General features: G+C 51.4%; 1 protein-coding gene across 1 annotated transcript in view; it reads left to right on the plus strand.

Moving 5' to 3' along the window:
* The window catches only part of DGCR8 (DGCR8 microprocessor complex subunit), a 31,522-nt gene extending 9,920 nt beyond the window's left edge, over window positions 1-21,602 (plus strand). Inside the window, exons 5-14 of the mRNA XM_034948974.3 lie at window positions 57-339; window positions 1,483-1,680; window positions 1,917-2,018; window positions 2,857-2,955; window positions 4,759-4,841; window positions 15,912-16,012; window positions 16,327-16,433; window positions 17,004-17,131; window positions 18,621-18,734; window positions 19,753-21,602. Of these exons, the coding sequence (XP_034804865.1) occupies window positions 57-339; window positions 1,483-1,680; window positions 1,917-2,018; window positions 2,857-2,955; window positions 4,759-4,841; window positions 15,912-16,012; window positions 16,327-16,433; window positions 17,004-17,131; window positions 18,621-18,734; window positions 19,753-19,836 (1,299 nt within the window). The 3' untranslated portion in view covers window positions 19,837-21,602. The remainder of the gene's footprint in view (window positions 1-56; window positions 340-1,482; window positions 1,681-1,916; window positions 2,019-2,856; window positions 2,956-4,758; window positions 4,842-15,911; window positions 16,013-16,326; window positions 16,434-17,003; window positions 17,132-18,620; window positions 18,735-19,752) is intronic.
* Window positions 21,603-21,604: the final 2 nt, after the last annotated feature.

Below are 21,604 nucleotides of genomic sequence, written 5' to 3' on the forward strand. Positions count from 1 at the left end.
AGTTTCAGACTCTCGGGTTGTCCTTGTAATCCATATTGCAATTTCACTATCCACAGAAACACGACCCTCCTCTGAGTAGCATCCCTTGTCTGCATTATAAGAAAATGAAGGACAACGAGGAACGGGAGCAAAGCAGTGACCTCACCCCTAGTGGGGATGTGTCCCCCGTCAAGCCCCTGAGCCGATCTGCAGAGCTGGAGTTTCCCCTGGATGAGCCTGACTCTATGGGTGCTGACCCGGGGCCCCCGGACGAGAAAGACCCACTAGGGGCTGAGGCAGCCCCTGGGGCCCTGGGGCAGGTGAAGGCCAAAGTCGAGGTGTGCAAAGACGAATCTGTTGGTGAGTTTTTGAAGGACTCTTCCCTTCTTGCCTCCTGGGACCCATGAGCTTTGTTTTTCTAATGAAGGCCATAATTGTTCATAGTTCCTAGTTGTACTTGTGAGCAAGGGGCTGTGCACCTCCACTGTTGGTGTGGCTGAAAGACTTGTCTTCCTGTCCTTGCAAGAACCTGCCTGGGTGCAGCACCCTAGGCTCCTGTCTGTGGGCTCTGTGGTGTCTGCATGGCTGAGGCTGCTGGGGAGATGGCTGCTGGCACTGGCAGTGGGCCGTTTTCTCTCTGGTTGTTTGTATGATCTTTCCCTAAGTCTTGCTTTTTCAGTAGGATGTGCTCATGTGGCATTGTTTTGATTTGTCTTGATGAGCTCAGTGAGCCTCTTTAATCCATGACTCAGTGTTGGGAAACTGTCACCATTCTGTGGATAGTTCCCTCTTCAATCCTGCAGTTGCTTGCTGGATGTGTACTGGTGTTTCCCATTCTCTCTTCCATGTCTTTTAGCCTAGTCCCGCCATTTAAGTCTTAGTTCTCTCTTCAGGTGTGGCAGGTCTCTGTGAACCCACCTGCTGGATTACTTTCAAAGAGCACTTTCCATTTTCTAGGTTTCTATTTGTCTGTACATCACTACCCAGCCTGTCTCATAACTCCGTGGAGTGTGGGGTGCCCTAGAAGAGCCTGTGATGGGGGCTGTTGCTGAGGATGGGGAAGTGGCCCGGGAGGAAATGTGACAAATGCGAGGCCCTGTGCAGGGAGCTGCCTGGGTGTGTTGCTGACTACAGAGGTGGCCAGGATGGCCAGAAGGAAAAGAGTGAGGTGGTCAGAGAGGTGGCGGGCGCATGGAGCCCGGGTGCTGCTGGCATTCGGGCACCTGTTTTGATACAGGGAGGAAGTCCCGAAGGCCATCTGACTTTTTTAAGCTGTCTTTTTTCCTTTTCATTTTTGTATTCTTCCTGCCCCAAATAAAGTAAAAGAACATCTCAGAAATTCATCCAGAAGGGACCTTCATTCTTTGCTTCCCTCCCCTTTGAAAGGGACGGGGAGAGGAAATAGTGTCATGTGGCCTGGGCCTGCCCCATGAACTGGGCTGTGAGAACCTGACTCCTGTGTTGGAAGTTAAGTAATTTGTTTCTCTGGTAAATCTGGGACAGATCTCGAGGAATTTCGAAGCTACCTGGAGAAGCGTTTTGACTTTGAGCAAGTTACTGTGAAAAAATTCAGGACTTGGGCTGAGCGGCGGCAATTCAATCGGGAAATGAAGCGGAAGCAGGCGGAGTCCGAGAGGCCCATCTTGCCAGCCAATCAGAAGCTCATTACTTTATCAGTGCAAGATGCACCCACAAAGAAAGGTATAAGCCTCTGCATTTTAACATCAGCAGACTGGTTATGCTGTTATTTCTAATGTGATGTGTTGAGGGCACGTTTTATGAGTTGCATTTCGTTCAAAGTTTATGTTTATCCCATGAATGCAGGGGTCTGCCACATTCATGGTCGTGAGCCCCTAGTTACTGACATGGTAACAGGAAGCTGTGTGCTAGCTTGTGGCACTGCTTCACACTTGCTGAGATGGTCCTTTTTGTCACAGAGTTTGTTATTAACCCCAACGGGAAATCCGAGGTCTGCATCCTGCACGAGTACATGCAGCGTGTCCTCAAGGTCCGCCCTGTCTATAATTTCTTTGAATGTGGTAAGTCTAACCTTCCCCATTTCAGTCCTAAAGAATTACAAGGTGTAACTTTGGTCAGGGCTGGGGAGGCAGGCGCTGACCGCTAGCCCTACTCTACTGGGACGGGAGGGAAGGGAAGGGTAGAGAGCAGTGTGCTGCAGATGGGTGGCTTGTTTCCTGGAGCCGTGCCCCATGTGAGTGGGTGGCTCTGCTTTCCCCTTCCAGTCTGTCCCCTCTCCCCACCTTCCTCTCGTCCTGCCCCATCTGCCTTGCTGGTTTCTGATCCCGCGTTGTCATGGACAGCCTTATTGCGAGCAAGGCCTCCCCACTGTGCACTGGGTCCTTTCCCTGGTCTCCTGGTGCCCCTGGGTGTCTGAAGGGTTCTTGGGCATGCATTTCCCACCAGCTCTGTCTTCCTTGGGTGCCCTCATCACACCTTTGTGAAGACCAGTCTGTCTTCCCCTTGGAAGCTGGAGCCTGGGGGTCACTCATCCTTTGAGGTGGTGTTTCTTTGGCAAGCCACATCTTGTGCTTTCCCATTCCGACAGTCCTGTGTCCGTCTTTCATAGACCTCGGTCCCTGTCGTAGGAGGCTCTGCCCCCAGCCTCCTGCTGCCCCTCTGGCTCACCATCTCCCACGTGCCTCATTTCCCTCCACTTTCCCAGTTGTGCCCTTTGCTGCTGCCTGTCTGCTGCCCGTCTCCAGTCCCAGGGAACCCCAGGTCTCTGCAGTCAAGCACAGGCTCACTCTCTGCAGGGACAGCCCCTGACTGCACCTTGTCTGTCGGTGTGGGCAGACTGTGCACACGCTTTTGATGTCTTGACTCGTATGTTTTAAAACAAGTAATTTTAATTTTAAGAGAACCCAAGTGAGCCTTTTGGTGCCTCGGTGACCATTGATGGTGTGACTTACGGATCTGGAACTGCAAGCAGCAAAAAACTTGCGAAGAATAAAGCTGGTAACGTGCTTGCTTGGGTGTCAAAGATACGTGCTGCCTGCTGTGTCTGCCTCGCTGCTTGGTTAGGGAGGGGCTGAGCAGTGGTGACAAGTAGGGGATGTGGGTGGGGCATGTTTATTTTATTTATGTAATCATCTACTTTGATTTTTAAAATTACATGCTCATTGGAAAAGACTCAAATAGAGCAAAATGTGAGACTTAAAAGTAGAAGGCCTTGGCCGGGCGTGGTGTCTCATGCCTGTAATCCCAGCACTTTGGGAGGCCGAGGTGGGCAGATCACGAGGTCAGGAGATCGAGACCATCCTGGCTAACACGGTGAAACCCTCTCTCTACTAAAAATACAAAAAATTAGCCGGGCATGGTGGCGGGCACCTGTAGTCCCAGCTACTCGGGAGGCTGAGGCAGGAGAATGGCGTGAACAAGTGAGGCAGAGCTTGCAGTGAGCCGAGATCTTGCCACTGCACTCCAGCCTGGGCGACAGTGCGAGACTCTGTCTAAAAAAAAAAGTAGAAGGCCTCTCTACTGAGTGACAGCTGGGCCAGTATGTCCCTCCCTAGTCCTGGCCCTGCACATATTCAGGGGTGTGCCTAGAGCCAACTGGGCTGTGCTGGGCACATGCTGTAGTGCTTGTTTGTTTTTAAACTGAGCAGCATGTGGGCATGCCAGGAGGGAGGAGAAGCGGGCCAGCATGCTGTTGGCATCCTCCCCCAGTGGTGCTGGCTCTTACCGGCACTATTTCCTGCATCCTCCCACTCCATGTTTGGGCCTAGCCACACAGAACACCTGGCACAGCGCGGCTCTGGGAAAGCTGTGTGTCCTGGCGAAGACCCACTGCCCTTTTGGACCATGCCCTTGCCGTTTGCATTCATGCCCTGCATTCGTGGTAGTTGACATTCTTTCACAAAAAGCCATTTGCCTCAGCGTCCAGGGTTAGTTGGCTTCTTGTAGGGTGGTGTTGGGTGTACCCCAGGCCCTCGCACCCACAGGTTGATTCTCGAGGTATCTGTCATTGCCGTGTGTTTTCCAGAAGGCCTGCTGCCCATGTTAAGATTCTGCCTAAGAGACTTTTGCAGCTCAACAAAGGGGGTGTGGTGGAGGTTTTGACAGATAACTTGCAGTGGGGCCTTGTGTGGGGGTGGAGATGCCTTGGGCATGGCTGTGTGCTCTTCCCTCTGCGGGATCACCCGCTTTCCTCCCTATGTGCTGGAACCCACTTCCCTTGCCCAGACTCTGGCTGCCCTATAGACAGCTTGGCTCCATGTCTTGCCAGCACTCATAGGTCTGTGGGGTCTATGGAGCCATCAGCCCTTGGCTATGGCAACTCCGACCCCAGTGGGCATATCCGTGCCCTGCCCTCCAGCAGCTCCCTCTAGCGTCTCTCAGACCTGGCTGCATCTCTCCACCCACGCCAGCCACTGCCGCTGCCACCTGGTCTAGGTACCTGCAGCAGCCTGCTCTCAGGCCTCCCTGCGTGGTCCAGGGCCCGCAAAGCTGTTTTCTCACGTGCCACCGAAGTGGTTCCCTAACATACAGCTCCGAGCTCCTCCCTGCCTGCTCCCAGGACCCCAGGGTGAGAGCGCACACACCCAGTGTGGCCCGTGAGGCTTTCTGGTAGCCTGCCACACGTCTGGGCTTTTCCTTCTGTCCTCTCCTGACCCTGTCACTCAAGTGCTGTCTCTCCTCAGGGCCCTCGCTCAGCCTCTGAGCTGTGGGGATGGGAGGCAGCAGTGCACAGTTCACTCTGCAGGGTGGTGAGAAGAGGGCAGTGCCCAAGCCTCACCCTCGGGCTCTTTTTTTTCATAGCCCGAGCTACACTGGAAATCCTCATCCCTGACTTTGTTAAACAGACCTCTGAAGAGAAGCCCAAAGACAGTGAAGAACTCGAGGTGAGTGTTGTGGTCCTGCCCTGCTGGGAGCTGCGGGTGCAGTGCGGCTACCCTGCCCTGTTAGTGTGAGCTGGGGGTGTCCGTGGGCTGTGCCCATGCCTTCCATGCCCTGTAGGTTAGTCATCCAGCCTCCAGGTTCTTCTGTTTGTATTTCATAAAGAGGAAACTTGCCTGTCTTTGTATAGGCAGGGAAAAAATGTCCTTTTTGTTAGAGATTTTTGTCCTCTTTTGCAGCATTGAGTGTGCACCGTAAATGTCGGGTACACATAGGTTTGTGATGGGAATGAATCTTTGAGGCAGTCTACAAGATTTAGATTGTTCTTTTTTTTGAGACAAAGTCTTGCTCTGTCACCCAGGCAGTGACAGAGTTTGATCTTGACCCACTGCAACTTTCACCTCCCGGATTCAAGTGATTCTCCCACCTCAGCTTCCTGAGTAGCTGGGATTACAGGTGTGTGCCACCATTTCTGGCTAATTTTTGTATTTTTAGTAGAGATGGGGTTTCACCATGTTGGCCTGGCTGGTCTCGAACTCCTGACCTCGGGTGATCCACTCGCTTCAGCCTCCTAAAGTGCTGGGATTACAGGCATTAGCCACTGCGCCCGGCCCTAGATTGTTCTTTATATACTTGACCCTTGAGCAACGTGGAAGTTAGGGGCACCAGCCTCTAACGTGGTCGAAAATTCACGCATCACTTTCAGTCCTCCCAAACCTTAACTACTTACTGGTAACCTACTCTTGACCAGAAGCCGTACCAGTAACAAACAATTGATTAATACATATTTTGTTATGTACATATTGCTACATCTGTCCCCAACCTAATTTTGGCACCAGAGATCAGTTTCAGGGAAGACAATTTTTCCACAGACGGTGTTGGGGGGCAGGGATGGTTTCGGGATGACTCAAGCACATCACATTTATTGTGCACTTTTAATGTCTATTATCACTACACTGTAATATGTAATGTAATCACTATACAACTCACCATAATATAGAACCAGTGGGACCCCTGAGCTTGTTTTCTTGCAACTAGATGGTTCCCTCTGATGACGATGGGAGACAGTGACAGATCATCAGGCATTAGATTTGCATAAGGAGTACACAACCTAGATCCCTTGAATGCACTGTTCACAATAGGGTTCACACTCCTATGAGAATCTAATGCTACTGCTGATCTGACAGGAGACAGAGCTCAGGCGTAAAATGAGTGATGGGGAGCAGCTGTAAATACAGATTAAGCTTCACTTGCTCACTTACTCCCCCTGCCCCCACCACTCATGTCCTGCTATGCAGCCCGGTTCCTAACAGGCCATGGATTGGTACCAGTCCATGGCCTGGGGGTTGGGGACCCCTGATATATACTGTATTCTTTCATTAAAGTAAGTTACAAAAAGAATGTTATTAAGAAAATCATAAAGAAGAGAAAATTTATTTACTGTTCTTAAAATGGAAACATCATCATGAAGGTCTTCATCCTCCACATCTTCATGTCGAATAGCTGAGGAGGAGGGGGAAGAAGAAGAGTTGGCCTTGGTATCTCAGGGGTGGCAGAGGCAGAAGAAAATTTTTGTATAAGTGGGCCCATGCAGTTGAAATCCATGTTGTTCAAGGGTCAGCCATGTGAAGAACCATTTAAAACTAGCTGTAAACCTTTTTGGGTAAATGGTTATTTGTAGCAAGGGCTTGTGGAATTTTGAAGGGTGCATTCTTATTTATATAATAGCTTTATTGAGATAGTTTACATACTATAATTTGGCCTTTTAAACTATATAAGTGGATTTTTATATATTCAGAGTTGTATAACCATCATAACTACCTAATTTTAGAGTATCTCAACACCCCCAAAAGAAACTCCATACCCATTAGCATTCCCTCTTAGTTCTCTCCAACCACTAAAAGCCACTAATCTGCTTTCTGTCTCTATATATCTGCCAACTCTGGACATTTCATATTAGCGGAATCATACAATATGTGGTCTTTTGTGACTGGCTTCCTTCACTTAGTGTGCTATGTCAGCTGTAGGTTTTTATCAGAATAAGGAAATTTCCTTTTGTTCCTGGTTTGCTGAGAGTTTTTGTAGGAATGATGTTAGATTTTGTCAAATGTTTTTCTGCTTCTATTCAGATGATCATGTGTTTTTTTTTGTCGTTTATTTTAGTAATATAGTGTATTATATTGGTTTTTGAATGGTGAGCCAACCTTGCATTCCTGGGATATATCCCACTTGGTCATGACATATAATGATTTTTTTAATATGTTGCTGGATTCATTTTGCTGGTATTTTGTTAAGGATTTTTGCATTTGTAGTTATAAGCAATATTGATCTGTAGTTTTCTTGTGATATCTTTGTCCAGTGTAACAACAGATACAGGTATCAGGATAATACTGGCCTCATAAAATGGTTGGAACATGTTCCATTTTCTTCTGTTGTGTGGAATAGTTTGTGAAGGATTGGTGTTCATTTTTTAAATGTTTGGTAGACTGCGCTCAGTGAAACCTTCTGGTCCCAGGCTTTTCTTTGTCCAGAGCTACTTAATTGCTAATTCAATCTTACATGTTATAGGTCTATTGAGATTATCTATTTCTTCTTGAGCCAGTGTTGATAGTTTGTGTCTTTTTTGGAATTTTTTCCCCATTTGATGTAGATTATCTAATTGATTAGCATATATTTGTTCCTAGTATCCCCATATGACCCTTTTTTATTTCTATATGGTTGTGATGGTCCCTTGCTGTCATTCCTGATTTCAGTAATTTGAGGCTTTCTTCTTTTTCTTGATCAGTAAATTGTTACACTTGATGATATATCACAGGTCTCTGAGGCTCTGTTGTTTCTTCTCTGTACTTTTTTCTTTCTGTCCCTCAGTGTGGATTATTTCAATTGCCCTGTCTTCAGGTTTGCTCCTTTATCTTCTGTTGGCTCACATTCTGCTGGTAAACCCCTCTAGTGACTGTTTCATAATTTCTGTCTTTTTAAAAAAAATTCTCTATTGGGTAATGCATTGTTTTTATACTTTAATTCTTTTTTTTTTTTTTAATTGTATATATAGGGTCAGGCATGGTGGCTCACACCTGTAATCCCAGCACTTTGGGAGGCCAAGGCGGGCAGATCACAAGGTCAAGAGATTGAGACCATCCTGGCCAACATGGTGAAACCCCGTCTCTACTAAAAATACAAAAATTAGCTGGGTGTGGTGGTGGGCACCTGTAATTGCAGCTACCCGGGAGGCTGAGGCAGAAGAACCACTTGAACCCAGGAGGTGGAGGTTGCAGTGAGCTGATACTGCGCCACTGTGCTCCAGCCTGTTGACAGAGTGAGACTCCTGTCTCAAAAAAAAAAAAAAAGAAAAAAGAAAAAAAAAATATATATATATATATGGGGTAGAGATGGGGTTTCACCATATTGCTCAGGCTGGTCTCGAACTCCTAGGCTCAAGCAATCTGCCCACCTCAGCCTCCTAAAGTGTTGAGATGACAGACGTGCCACTGTGCTGGCATTATACTTCAGTTCTTTAGACATGGTTTCTTAGTCCTTTGAGTATGTTTTCTGTAGGTGATGTAAAATCTGTTTCTGGTAAGTCCAGTTCCCAGAGAGCATGTATATTAAACTGCCTTTCCCTTCATGTATGGGCTGTCTCTACTTTCCTATTTCTTTGCATATCTCAGAATTTTTTGTTATTGTCGAGAATTGGACATTTAAAATATATGGCAACTCTGGAAATCACATTACCTCACCTCCCTTAAGTTTATGTTTTTGTCATATGTCCTTGCTCTCTATTTGTGACTGTATCAGTTTGCTAGGGATGCTGTAACAAAGTGTCACAGACTGGGAGGCTTAAATGACAGAGATGTATAGTCTCAAAGTTCTGGAAGCCAGAAGTCCAAAATGAAGGTGTCAGAAGGCTAAGAGAAGGCCTTTCTCCGTGGGTGGAGGATAGCGATCTCCATGTCCATGCCTTTCTGTGTGCATGCTGGTCTCCACATTGCCCATTTGATAGAGACACCTGTCTCACTGGATTAGGCCCTACCCTAATGACCTCATTGTAATGTGATGACCTCTGTAAAGACCTTGTCTCCAAATACTGTTGCATTCTGAGGGACTTCAACATGTAAATTTGGGGGTGACAGTTTACCTCATAATAGTGACTTTCCTAGATTGATTCTGTGAAGTGTGTATTCTTTATGATTTGTGGCCACTGAATACACGGGCCCTTTAGCTGAGTGGTCTCCTGATGCTTGGACAGGGATTTTCTTAAATTCCCTGAGCCAGTAAGTCTCCCGGCCTGTGATGAGAGCTGTGGGTCTGTGGGGCTCACCTGGTGTGCTCCGGTGGCTGCCAACTGTCTTAGCCTTTGTCTGCCACCTGCACAGAGTCTCCAGGTCAGTCAGCTGGGAGGTTTTCCTGGGCCTGTGCGCAGCCATCTCCAGACATACGCTAGAGCCTTTCAGAGCCCCATGGACATCTCCAGCTTTTCCTTCTCGGGTTCTTGGCCAGCCTCTTGTTTGCCCAACTAGTGCCCCAGCCTCTGGCAGCTGCAGGGTGAAACAGTTGCCACTGGTTCCTTTTGACAAAAGCCCTCAGGAACTGGGCTGTTTTCACTGAGTGAGGTCAAATAAAGACAAATCCTGCCATGAGGCTTTTCCAGAGGGTGGCCAGGTAAACCCAACAGTGACAGTTCTCTGGGCCTGGGGCCTTGAGGGCCCGTTCTCCATTGAGTGGCTACCACAGAGCTGGGGAGAAGGGCTGGGAATGGGGCGAGTTAAGATGCCAGCAACTCCTTGTTCTTAGCAAGACTCGTTGTCTTTCTTGAATCAACACTCCTCAGATTGTTGAAAGCCTTTCTTTAGTTTCCAGGGTTCTGAAAGAATTAATTCTGACCATTTTTGCTAGTGTTCTTGTTGCTTTAATGGAGGAGAGCAGATTTTGGAGTCCTTATTTGGCCATTCCAGAACTACTTTAGGATGGGTTTTGTAAAGTTTTCTCATCTTTGTCGACTGGTGCTGTTATAAAATATGGTTAAGTGTCCATGGTAGTACTAACTTGCTCTTAAGTTTCTTGAACTCCTGGCTTCAAGCAGTCCTCCTGCCTCAGCCTCCCAGGATGATGGGATTACAGGCGTGAGCCACCACACCTAGTCTCTTGCTCTCAAGTTTCTACATGTTTTCTGTGCTTTATGTAACTGCTTCATCGCGGACAGGCTACAGACAGATTGCAGACCGCATGTGGATCAAGCACAGTCTCCAAGTACTAGCTATTCCAGGAAGAGTCACATTTGTCCCTTTTTTTTTTGAGATGGAGTCTTGCTCTGTTGCCAGGCTGGAGTGCAGTGGTTCGATCTCCGCGTACTGCAACCTCCGCCTCCTGGGTTCAAGCGATTCTCCTGCCTCAGCCTCCTGAGTAGCTGGGACTACAGGTGCACGCCACCACGCCCGGCTAATTTTTGTATTTTTAGTAGAGATGGGGTTTCACCGTGTTGGGCAGGATGGTCTCTATCTCTTGACCTCGTGATCCGTCCGTCTTGGCCTCCCAAAGTGCTGGGATTATAGGCGTGAGCCACCGCACCCGGCCACATTTGATTTTATTTCTGAGTGACCCAACCGTGGGAAATATGGCTCCCAGGGAGGCTTCCAAGGCCCTCTGGGGAAGTGCTTGCGTAGACCCTGGCCCACCAAAACTCTTAGTATGGGTTGCTGCAGATGATGGTGCCTGAGTTGTGTAGGTCTCACGCTGCCTTCCTGTCTGAGTAAAAGCCCTGCCTATTCTTTGCTATGGGGTGGTGAAAATGTCCATGAACCACTGTGGGTTCTGGCGCCAGGAGAGGGCCCAGCGGGGAGTCAGGTTCTCAGCCTCCACTCTGGGGTTCTTCTGTGAAGTGGAGAGGCTTTGCAGAAACCACATTGCAAAGCAGTCTGAGAAAGAAGAGGTTTCCCCAGGTGGAGAAGGACATGGGGGTGGGGCATGTGGTGGCTTCCGCTGTAGACTCCCCTGCCTGGGGCTTTTTCCACACCCCTACTCTGATCCTCCCACACTGCAGCCTGTCTGGAGCTAGCGTCATATCTCCCCAGGTAAGGAGCTCAGTTTCGTGGGACTGCCCCCACTTCCTGTGCCAGCCGCAAATGGGGGCCCCTGCCACCCGGCACAGGACCCCTCCTCGTGCTTGGAAATTTGCTAGGACTCAGGAACTCAGGAAAAATTTTACTTATGAAACTTATTTTTCATGAAGGGCTGAAAGTTCCTCCCCTCTACTGACACATTTGATTTCTCTGGGGAGCCCACCCTGGCCACCTCCTCAGCATAAGCTCTGTGGTGGGGTCGTTTTGAATCACAAAAGACAAACCTAGCACTCAGGAAATCCTCAGGGTTTTAAGAGCTCTGTTCTGGGAACCTGAGAGAAGACCGTGTGTTTTTATGATGCCATGCCTTGGTTTAGGGTGCCTTTTGTATGTGCCCCTCCTGAGAAGCTCTTTGACCCTCTTATTTGTATATATGTCATCTGTGGGCTGGGCGTGGTGGCTCACGCCTGTAATCCCAGCACTTTGGGAGGCCGAGGCGGGCAGATTACGAGGTAAGGACATCGAGACCATCCTGGCTAACACGGTGAAACCCCGTCTCTGCTAAAAACATACAAAAAATTAGCCGGGCATGGTGGTGGGCACCTGTAGTCCCAGCTACTTGGGAGGCTGAGGCAGGAGAATGGCATGAACCCAGGAGGCGGAGCTTGCAGCGAGCTGAGATTGCGCCACTGCATTCCAGCCTGGGCGACAGAGCGAGAATATGTCTCAAAAAAAAAAAAATGTATATATGTCATCTGTGATGTCCCCATTTAAAAATCTGTCAGAGGGGAAAGTAGCTTTTCCCTCTGTTGTAGGGTGTGGGGGGGGTGTTTAGACAGGGGTGGCCATCTCCTGTTCCTGGGAAGTTTCTATTTGCTGGTCCTCCCTAGCGAGGCTCTCAGGTTGTGTCCCCGCCCCCTGCTCCTCCCAGCTGCCTGTGCAGAGGTGCCAACACCTGTCCTTGGACTGTCCCCTGGACAGCCTGGGGCGTGGGGTAGCATCCCCTCCTTGTGTGGACTCCGGAGGTGGGGTTGACATGTCAGGAGGGGCGGGTTGATGCCTGTGAGGTGTGGTGGCCACGCGTGTATGCTACTTGATTAAAAAGGGAAAAAAGGAACAACTGGCATCATTTCCTTTTCACAAAGCTTGTGGTGATCTCTTGGTATTTTGTTGCTAGCTGTGGGTTGGTGGTTCATGGCTATTAAATTTAGGTATTAGTGACCAAGTGTTTTCTTTTTTTTTTTTTTTCAACTTATTTTAAAATTTACATAGAGTTAAATTCACTTTTTGGTACAGTACTGTGAGTTTTGACAAATACACAGTCATGTAACCAACACTGCAATCAAGATGCAGAACATTTCTGTACATTCCGACATTCTCCTTTGTTGGTCAAACTCTCCCACCTGTATCCTCTGGTGGGCACTGAACTGCCCCTGTAGTTTTGCCAGATCCTGAATGTCCTCTTAGTGGAGTCACCTGGTACGTAGCCTTTGAACCTGGCCTCTGGCTTGGCGTGGTGTGACGCATCCGTCGTGTGGTCATTTGTACTCCTGAGTGCTGGCCACCAGGTGGCTGTGCCCCTCAGTTCGTCTCTCCATTCTCCCTTGAGGGACACTGACAGGTTTCTGGGTTTTGGTGATGGGCAGTAAGGCTGCTGTAAGGTGGTCCAGGTCTGTGTTTGATGGGCGGATTCGTTTCCTTCAGGTAAACCCTTGGGATGGGGTTGCTGGGCTGTGCGGCAGGTGCACGCTTATGTTAGCATTGCCCTCACACCTTTCTCAGTCACTAGGTGACCGTGGAAGTGTGTCTGTTTTGGGGCTGTCTTCTGTCTTTCGAGCTGTGTGTCCTTTTCCTGATGCCACACTTTCCTGATGACTTGAAGTCTTGATACTGGGAGTCCTCCAACTTTGTTATTCTTTCTCAAAAAATTGTTTTGGCTATTCTAGCTCCTTTGCTGTTCCATGTAGACTTTAGAAACAATATGTCAGTTTCTATAAAAAATTCTGGGCTGGGTGCAGTGGCTCACGCCTGTAATCCCAGCACTTTGGGAGGCCGAGGTGGGTGGATTACCTGAGGTTAGGAGTTCGAGACCTGCCTGGCCAACATGGTGAAACCCCATCTCTACTTAAATACAAAAATTAGGTGGGCGTGGTGGCGGGCACATGTAATCCCAGCTACTCAGGAGGCTGAGGCAGGAGAATCGCTTGAACCCAGGAGGCGGAAGGTGAGGTGGCAGTGAGCCGAGATTGTGCCATTGCACTCCAGCCTGGGCAACAAGAGCGAAACCGCATCTTAAAAAAAAAAAAAAAAAAAAAATCTGCCTGCATTTTGATTGGAATTGATCCTGTAGATCAATCTGGGGAGAATGGACATCCTAACAATATTGGATTTTCCAAATCATAAACATAGTTCATCTGTCCATTTATTTAGGTCTTCTTTGATATCTTTCATGGGTGGTCGGCAGTTTTCATCACACAGGCCCTGTGTATATTCTACTAGATTTATAGTTAAATATTTTATGTATGGCACTGTGATGAATAGTACCTTAGTTCCAATTGATTGTTTATTGCTAGCTTACAGAGCTAGAATTTGTTTTATTTGCACTGGTTTATTCTAGTAGTTTTTCTGTAGATTCGTTATCCAGTTTTCTTCTCTAATTTGTTAATATAGTTAATTACGTTGTTTTTTTAAAAATGTGTTCCTGGGATAAGTCCTACTTGGGCATGGTATATGTTCCTTTTCATGTGTTAATGGCTTTAATTTGCTAGTTCCCTGCTGCATCTGTGTTCTTGGTGTTTAGGTCATGGTACAGGTAGTGTCATCAAGCGAAGTGGGAAGTAGCCCTCCTCCTGAGTTTTTCAGAAGGGCAAGACAGATATAGGATTGGTATCATTTCTTCCTTAAAATTTGGGCCTGGAGTTTTCCTAATGGGAAAGTTTTAAACTACTACTGTATGAACTACTAACTATAACTGTGACTACTCTGAACTACTGTTGAGTTTCTTGAACAGGTGTAGGGCTGTTGAGGCTACTGAGATAGTTTGTGTCTTGCCAGGCATTGGTCCATCTCATATAGATAGTGGAATGTAGAGGTGTCGGGCGTCTGTGGTGCTCCCACACGGTCCTTTGGCATCTGCCAGGCACTGATTGCTTAGGTTTCTCCTGTGCTGTTTGTCAGAAGCAACAGGGATTTGTCTGCAGGTCACTTCTGCCATCTGTCTGCTCTCACGAGCTGGAGCCTCCACCTGTCCCTGGTGGGTTAACCCTCAGTAGCACATGTGGCCTCAGGCAGCTTGGTGCAGGGCATCCTGGTGTCGGTCTTCTGCCAGAAACTTCTGAGCGTGCTCTCTAGCTGTGTGTGTGTCAGCCACTGCCTCAGCTTCTCCAGGGCCAGTCCCGAAGCCGTGGGGTATGTGGGTTCTTGTGGGCCGACAGCACTGGACGTTGCTAATTGGTTGGCTGGTTGACAAACCCTTGAGGTTCCAGGGCCTGATGTCTTGGTGAGTGACCTTCCCTGGAAAAAGACCCATGTTGATTTGTGCACTTGAGAGGAGCAGTGTCTTCTGGGGACCTATTTGAAGACAGTAGCCAAGCCATACCTCGAGGATTTTTCGCTTGCCAACCTCAGGGCTAGTGCCTTCCTCTTCTATGCAGTTGCAGCGAGTTGGCCTTGCTGCTTGCTGGAGCGGCGAGGGCAGAGGAGCTGCCCACTGCCCTGTCTGTAGGGCCAGTATCCCTGTGGAGCGGGCTTGGCACACCGTGGAGCCTGCACAGCGAGGCGTGTGAAGCATTTGATTCTAGGTTTCCTCGCTGCCCATGGGCCAGGCAGGCTCCAGGTCCCTGCAGACCCCTCCAGAACAGGGCCGGTGGGGGAAGCACTGTGAGGATGTGGCTGATGGGTAATCTCCAGTACTTCAAAGTGTGGTCTTTTTTGGAAAGAGGATGATTGCAGATAGAATTAGGTTAACATGAGATCACACTGAAGCAGAGCAGTGGTGTGATCCAGTGTGTCTGGTGTTTCTCTAAGAAGAGGGAGGAGGGGCAGGGCTAGTAGTCCATATGAAAATCGGAGCAATGCTGCCATAGCCAAGGGATGCCGGGGCCACCAGGAGCTGGCAGAGGCTCCCTAGAGGCTTCTGAAAGAGGATGGCCTTGCTGAGGCCTTGATTTCAGACTTCAGAATGGTGAGAGAATAAACCTCTTGTTCTAAGCCACTGACTTTGTGGTATGTTGTCACAGGAGCTCCACCAGGGAGGTTGTCCATGCTCCAGAGTGGGCTGGATGGCATCTTCCTTTCACCCAGGAGGCACTCTCAGCTTCAGCCAGAGTCCTAGTCTGGGAAGGCACAGTGGGCACTGTCTCTGCACCTCAGCCTGCTGCAGCTTCCCTACGCCTCACTGTGTGGAATCTCCCCATCACCTCTTGTTTCCCTGTCTGCCTCTCTTGCCCTTCCTGTGTGTTCTTGGGTTGGCTGCAGAGCCAGGGTGATGACACTGTTGGAAGCCTTGCTGGGCTGGGCCTCTGCTGGCCACCTGGGGCTGGGCTCTATGTAGCTGTGTGGGGCTTTGGCCTTTGGGGAGCTGGGCCTTTTAAGGCCAGCTTTTGGGTCTGGCTGACTTTCCCTCTCCTGTAGTCTCAGTTGTGGCAATAGTAAAGCCTCTCTGCAAAGGTGCTTTATCTTTATAGAGTTCTGAGAAGGGTGCCTTATGGATCAGAATCAGATCCAAATAAGGTGGGCCTGGCCAGCCAGCCATGTACCTGGGGCCCTCTTAGGATGCCAGACTCCATCCCACAGTGCTCAGGGTGGAAGGGTGCTGTGGGCTCTGGAGATGGGCAACTGGACGGTGAGGTACGGAGCATGTCTCGTACCCGGTGGGTTCCTTGCAGAGTTGAGGTATGATGTGCTAGGCGAGCTCACAAGAACAGACATTAAGCATCTGGGGAAAGCCAACCGCAGGCCCAGCCATGAAGAGGCCGGTGGGCCTGGTGGGGACTCACAAGCCTCTGCTTTGTGTTGTAGTATTTTAACCACATCAGCATCGAGGACTCGCGGGTCTACGAGCTGACCAGCAAGGCTGGGCTGTTGTCTCCATATCAGATCCTCCACGAGTGCCTTAAAAGGTAGGGTAGGGGGGTGCCTCCCCCCATGAGTCAGGTCGGGGGAGCTCCTCTCTGGCGTCTCATATTCTTGTGGCTGTTTGTCCCAAGGCAGAGGCATGGCCAGGTTTCCCTGGGTACACAGCAGCCCCTTGGCCCTGGCCACCAGTCAGTCCCACAGGCCTGAATCGGGCGTGTGGAGAATTCCCTCCTCTGGCTGAGATGCAGTCTGGGGAGAGGCTTGGTCATTTCCTAAGGGCTTCCCAGAGCAGGCCTCCTCAGAGGCAGCTGGCTGCTCTGCTCAGGGGACGCCATCTGTTGTCTGTTTTCTCTTAAAGAAACCATGGGATGGGTGACACGTCTATCAAGTTTGAAGTGGTTCCTGGGAAAAACCAGAAGAGTGAATACGTCATGGCGTGTGGCAAGCACACAGTGCGCGGGTGGTGTAAGGACTCCTTCTCTGCTGCCCGGTGGCCGCTGGGCGGGCGGCCCCTGGTGTGGCCCTGCGCCTCTGTGGCTTGGTCTCAGCTGTTGCCCTGGCATTGTCCCTGAGCCCAGCTGTGTGTGCTGGCCACCACACGTTCAGCCTAAGGCGGACTGGCGGCCGTCCTGCCTGCACTTTCCCTGTCTTTTCCCTTTCCCCCGCTGTCACCCCTGTCTCCGTCCAGCCCTTGTCCCTGTGGCAGGAGGAAAGGCCCTCCTCCTCGAACAGCCAGCAGAATCCTGCTGCTCCCTGTTTCTGGAGGTGTGCGTCTTGGCGGGAGGGAGGCTCTCGGCTGCGTGGCTTTGAGTGGTAGTGTCCTCAGCTCCTAGACTCTGAGGGCCACTCTCAAGGTGGCAGCTGGGTACTGTGAGACTCAGGTGCCCAGAGCAGTGGCAGAGTGCTGCCTGTTCCTGTAGAATGTGCCCTGGCTGGCCCTCAGGGTGTGGGTCAGGAGGGCTGGGAGCGGCAGGGGGCCCCATGAGCACTGGGTGTTTGTGACCCCCTCTCCATGCTTGCTCTTTCTCTGTGTAGGTAAGAACAAGAGAGTTGGAAAGCAGTTAGCCTCACAGAAGATCCTTCAGCTGCTGCACCCACATGTCAAGAACTGGGGGTCTTTACTGCGCATGTATGGCCGTGAGAGCAGCAAGATGGTCAAGCAGGTAACTGGCCATCAGCAGGTCCCAGGGCAGCCTGTGCTGCCACCCTGGAGCGTATTCCTGAGGCTCTGTGCTCAGAGGGGGCAGAGCTGGGCAGCTCTGCTCTTGCTCACAGCTGCCTCTCTCCTGGGCCACTTGTGTGGCTTTGTGGGCAGGGGTGTGGTCGTCCCAGCCACATCTCCTATCCCAGCCTGCTGGGCATGGTCAGTGAAGTGTGGGTGATTGGGAACGCAGGCTGGGCCCAGCTATGTGGCTTATAGGGAGATGGCCAAAGTGCAAGGCAGGGCCGGGCAGGAGATGCTGAAGGTGCGCCCGGCTCAGAGGTGTGCAAAGGCTCAGGAGCCAGGGCCAGCTCTCCCTGCTTGAAGGAGAGCGAGTGTGTCAGGGTAGCTCTCCCTGGTACCAGTGCCGGTCCATCTCTAACAGAAGAGCATATGTGTACCATCTGTCTTGTTTCTGCTGTTGTGGCCAACATCTTGCAGTGTAAGCCAGTGCCCACTCCTGAGGGGTGGGGGGTAACATGGGGAGGTGAGTGTAATCATTTTCCCCAAATGATTACAGAAACTCTCTGGGTTCTTGCCCTCCTGGTCATTGGAAGGGGAAGTAGTTGTGGAGGGGTTAGGCCTGCAGGTGGGGCAGCCCTAGGACTGTGTGGTGGGTGGGCCCTCTGCCCGAGCCAGCTGCCAAGAGCAGGGCCTGCCTTTAGGTCCCTGAGACCGAGGCCTCGGCACTGTCCCCGAAGAGGCCTTTACTCTGGACATGATAAGGGAGGGTGAGGGGGCCCACACGGGCCACCAGGGCATGTTAAGGAACTTGAGAGATATTTTTGGGAAGCAAGTTGAAATGTAGGTAGCACTTGCTTCTGCCTTTGCTGTGCATGGTCTTTGGCTGTGACGGAGGGAGAGAAGGCAAGCCCCACTCTGGCCCCGGGGTGGGAAACTTCCCTGAGCAGGAGGGGGAAAGGTCCCAGCCAGGCACAGCCACAGCTTGGGGGAGCTCTGGCATCCCGAGGAACCACAGCACCCTTGGGGCTGGCCTAAGACGGAAAGGGGCTGAGGCCAGCCTGATGCTGCTCTGCATTCATGGAGTGTGCAGAGAGCTCAGTGCCTGAGGCTGATGGGCTGGGCTGCAGCGTGCTGTTCTTACTGGCTATGGCCACACTCTGGTTTCACTCCTTGATGAGGACTCGGCACCACGAGCACCTCACCTCCCTACTCTGCCCATGGCAGGAGGCCATATAAGTGGCGTGGTGTGGGCAGAAAGGCTTGGCAGCTATGGACTGCCCCTCGCTCTCTGCTGCTGTCAGTGGGCCTGGCATCACTGAGGCGGGCCAGTCAGCATGCAGTTATGTTGCCACAGCTCCTGGCTGTTTCGTGTCTGCCAGACCCTGGGCGCGCCTGCCTTCAGGGTCCCAGGCACACAGCTGCTGGGCAGCGGGCAGGCCGTAGAGCTACAGCCTGCAGTCCTGAGCGTGAGGTGCTATACTTCCCAGGAGACATCGGACAAGAGTGTGATTGAGCTGCAGCAGTACGCCAAGAAGAACAAGCCCAACCTGCACATCCTCAGCAAGCTCCAAGAGGAGATGAAGAGGCTGGCTGAGGAAAGGGTGAGTGCCACCCTAGCGGGAGGGCTGCCGGGCCACGGCCATTCCTGTGGCACCTGTGGAGGGACAGCAGACCCCAGGACCCGTGCCTGAGTTGACACCTTGGAAATGCTTGGATCCTCCTTCCAAAATCAGATACAGGCTTTTCTTTGAGCTTCAACATGTGTGATACTTTTATAAATCACTTCAGTTTTGGTTCCGTTGTTAGAGAGCTGGCAGGCCAGCCTGTTGGTGGACCATGAAGGTCACAGTCTTGGTGGGCCACCTGAGTCCCATGTCCTCCCTGGGTGTTTGGAGGTAGGTCAGTGCACCTGCCAGGGTTGAATCTGTAGGGCTTGGTCCTGATGAAGCCTCCTAAAGCCACCTTGGGAACCCCACTCAAAGAGGGGCCTGTCAGGCTGGCAGCGGTGTCTTCTGTCTTCAGGCATCGTCTGCCTGGCCACGGCGTGACCTGCCCACCTGGGCCTTCTGGGTGGGAGCTTTCTTAAGTGTGGCAGTCCCCTGGCCTGGGTGAGAGCCCCAGGAGGTATCTGCTGCCGCCCAGGCCAGCAGGTCCCTTGCTGCTCCCTGGGGTGGGGCTTGGCCTCCTGGAGCCAGTGGGACTGCCTGGTTTGCCCCTGGTCGGAAGAGGGGCTGTGGGGCTCAAGGGCAGCAGGTGCAGGACACAGTGCTCCTGGCTGGGCCTGAGGCAAGCAAAAGCTGGGCAAGGGAGGAACACCCAGTGGGGAGGCCTGTCCTGTCCCTGTAACTGCACCCAAAATTCTTCACTTCTTGGTACATGTCCTGATTGCCAGGGAGGCTGCACATGTTGTGCTCTGATGGCAATCCAGGGGGCCTCTGCAATCTCAGGCTGGCCTGCCCCAGGCCTTCCCTGCTCCTCCTAGCCTGGCATCACAAGCACTGGTGCCCTTGGGGCTCCAGGGCCTCCTGGCATGATCTGCTGGGCTCTCCCTCCACCTTGTGTCTTCCCGAGCCTCTGCCAAGCCCACCTCACTGGTACCCCTGACCTTTGTTCTTTCAGGAGGAGACTCGAAAGAAGCCCAAGATGTCCATTGTGGCGTCCGCCCAGCCTGGCGGTGAGCCCCTGTGCACCGTGGACGTGTGAGGGAGGTGGCACGGGCCAGGGCGCGGGGGCCGCCAGCCGCACTTCTGAGGAGACCAGCAGTCATGCATCGTGCACCAGTGTCAGGCCTCCAACCCACGCTCCTTCCCTGTGGCCAACTTGTGGGCCCGGCCTTAGGGTGGAGGCTTTGGTGTACAGGGACAGCCATGGCCACACAGCACACATGTGGAGCAGCGGCTCTCCCTGGAAAGCTCCAGGCCTGAATGGATGGACTCAGCGACTGCACCAGTGGCAGCTGGTGACTGTGGACAGTGGTGGACCCTGCTTCTGTGCACCTGCTGCAGGCTCTTTTTATGAAGGCTTTCATGAATTTTAGTATGTAATACGCACTGACGACACATGATGCTTGGATGACAGATGAGAGGGGATGGCTGAGTCCTGTGGCTGGCCTGTGATGCCAGGTGGCCCATGTGCCCAGGGCGCCTGCAGGGCTGCTACAGGGACCTGGTCAGGAGGTGCACATGGTGCCCTGCCCTCACCCACCCTCTGTGTTTCCCCTTCTTTGAAAAGGTAGAACAGAAAGGAATATTTTAAACCTTTTTGGCTTAAACAGAATTTTAGCATCAGAACTAGCTTTCTGGGATTGGAGGCAAACCATCAAGGTGGTCCCTCTCCAGTCTGGACACGATGCCAGCAAGGATGACGTCCTGCCACCTCCTGGAGTTACCCTGGCCTCCTAGGGCCCCTTTTTCTGATGAAGTCTTAATGCCCTAAAAGCGCCTCTCTGGACACTGAGGCCCTCTCTGCCTTTCCTGGCCTCCGGCAACAGTTTTTTACAAAGATTTTTTGCAGTCGAGTCCATATGTCCACCCATTGATTTTTAAAGCTTTTGTGATATTTTAGCATTTTGAAAGACTTTTACAGTGAGAGTAGAAGGTAGATTTGGAATCATGCATTTTAGCAAGTGGACTTGTTTAAACAGGAAGCAAGGGCCTTCAGTGTAGCCCATTCTTGATCCAGAGCTGTTGCCTGTGACAGCGGTTTCTCTGGATGTCAAAGGCAGCTGCCTGGTGCCCAGCTTGCTTCTCGACTGGTGGCCCCTATGGGTGGGTGTGCGATGGAAATGTGTTCCTGCCTGAGTCTGAGGCACCAGGGTGTGCTCAAAGGCTGGCCCTGGTGGTGGATTGGCACCTGTGCAGAGTGCCGTGTGCTTGTGGTGCGCCATCTGAAGCAAGAGTCCAGCGTTCTGCCGTGTCTGTCCCCCACCATGCACCCTACAGGCGGTACAGATGGCGCTTTTTTTTTTTCTGTCAGGAAAACAATGTTGGCCTGTGGGCTGCCCACAACATATCCTTCCCTCACTACCTGTGTGACCAAGGTTGGCTTCTGTTGACCTTTAAAAAAGAAACCCTCAACTCAAATTGCTATAATTAGACACTTGCTTCTGTCTCGCCTCCTGTCTGCAGCTGTGAATAGTCATTTGACTGTGACTGTTGCCCTTAGCCAGCCAGATGCGCCTGTGAACCAAAGCTTCGTGCACATGTGTTCCCCTAAAGGTTGGGGAGCCTCGCTGTGTCTTGCTGTTCCCAGGCACCACCACAGCAGGTGCTGCCATACTCTTGTGGTCTCTGTGAGCCGCCCCCGCCCCCCCCCCCCCCCCGTCTGCCAAGCATGGGTATGAATCATGTGCACACAGCCATGCTTCAAGGCTGGGGCAGGGGAGCCTGTGCTGATGCCATCCAGGGCACTGGGCTGCCCCTGGAAGGCGAGCCTTGATTGTCTGAACACATAAAGCAAACTGTCCAGAAGG

The sequence above is a fragment of the Pan paniscus genome, chromosome 23, assembly GCF_029289425.2.
Source record: "Pan paniscus chromosome 23, NHGRI_mPanPan1-v2.0_pri, whole genome shotgun sequence".
Taxonomy (NCBI): domain Eukaryota; kingdom Metazoa; phylum Chordata; class Mammalia; order Primates; family Hominidae; genus Pan; species Pan paniscus.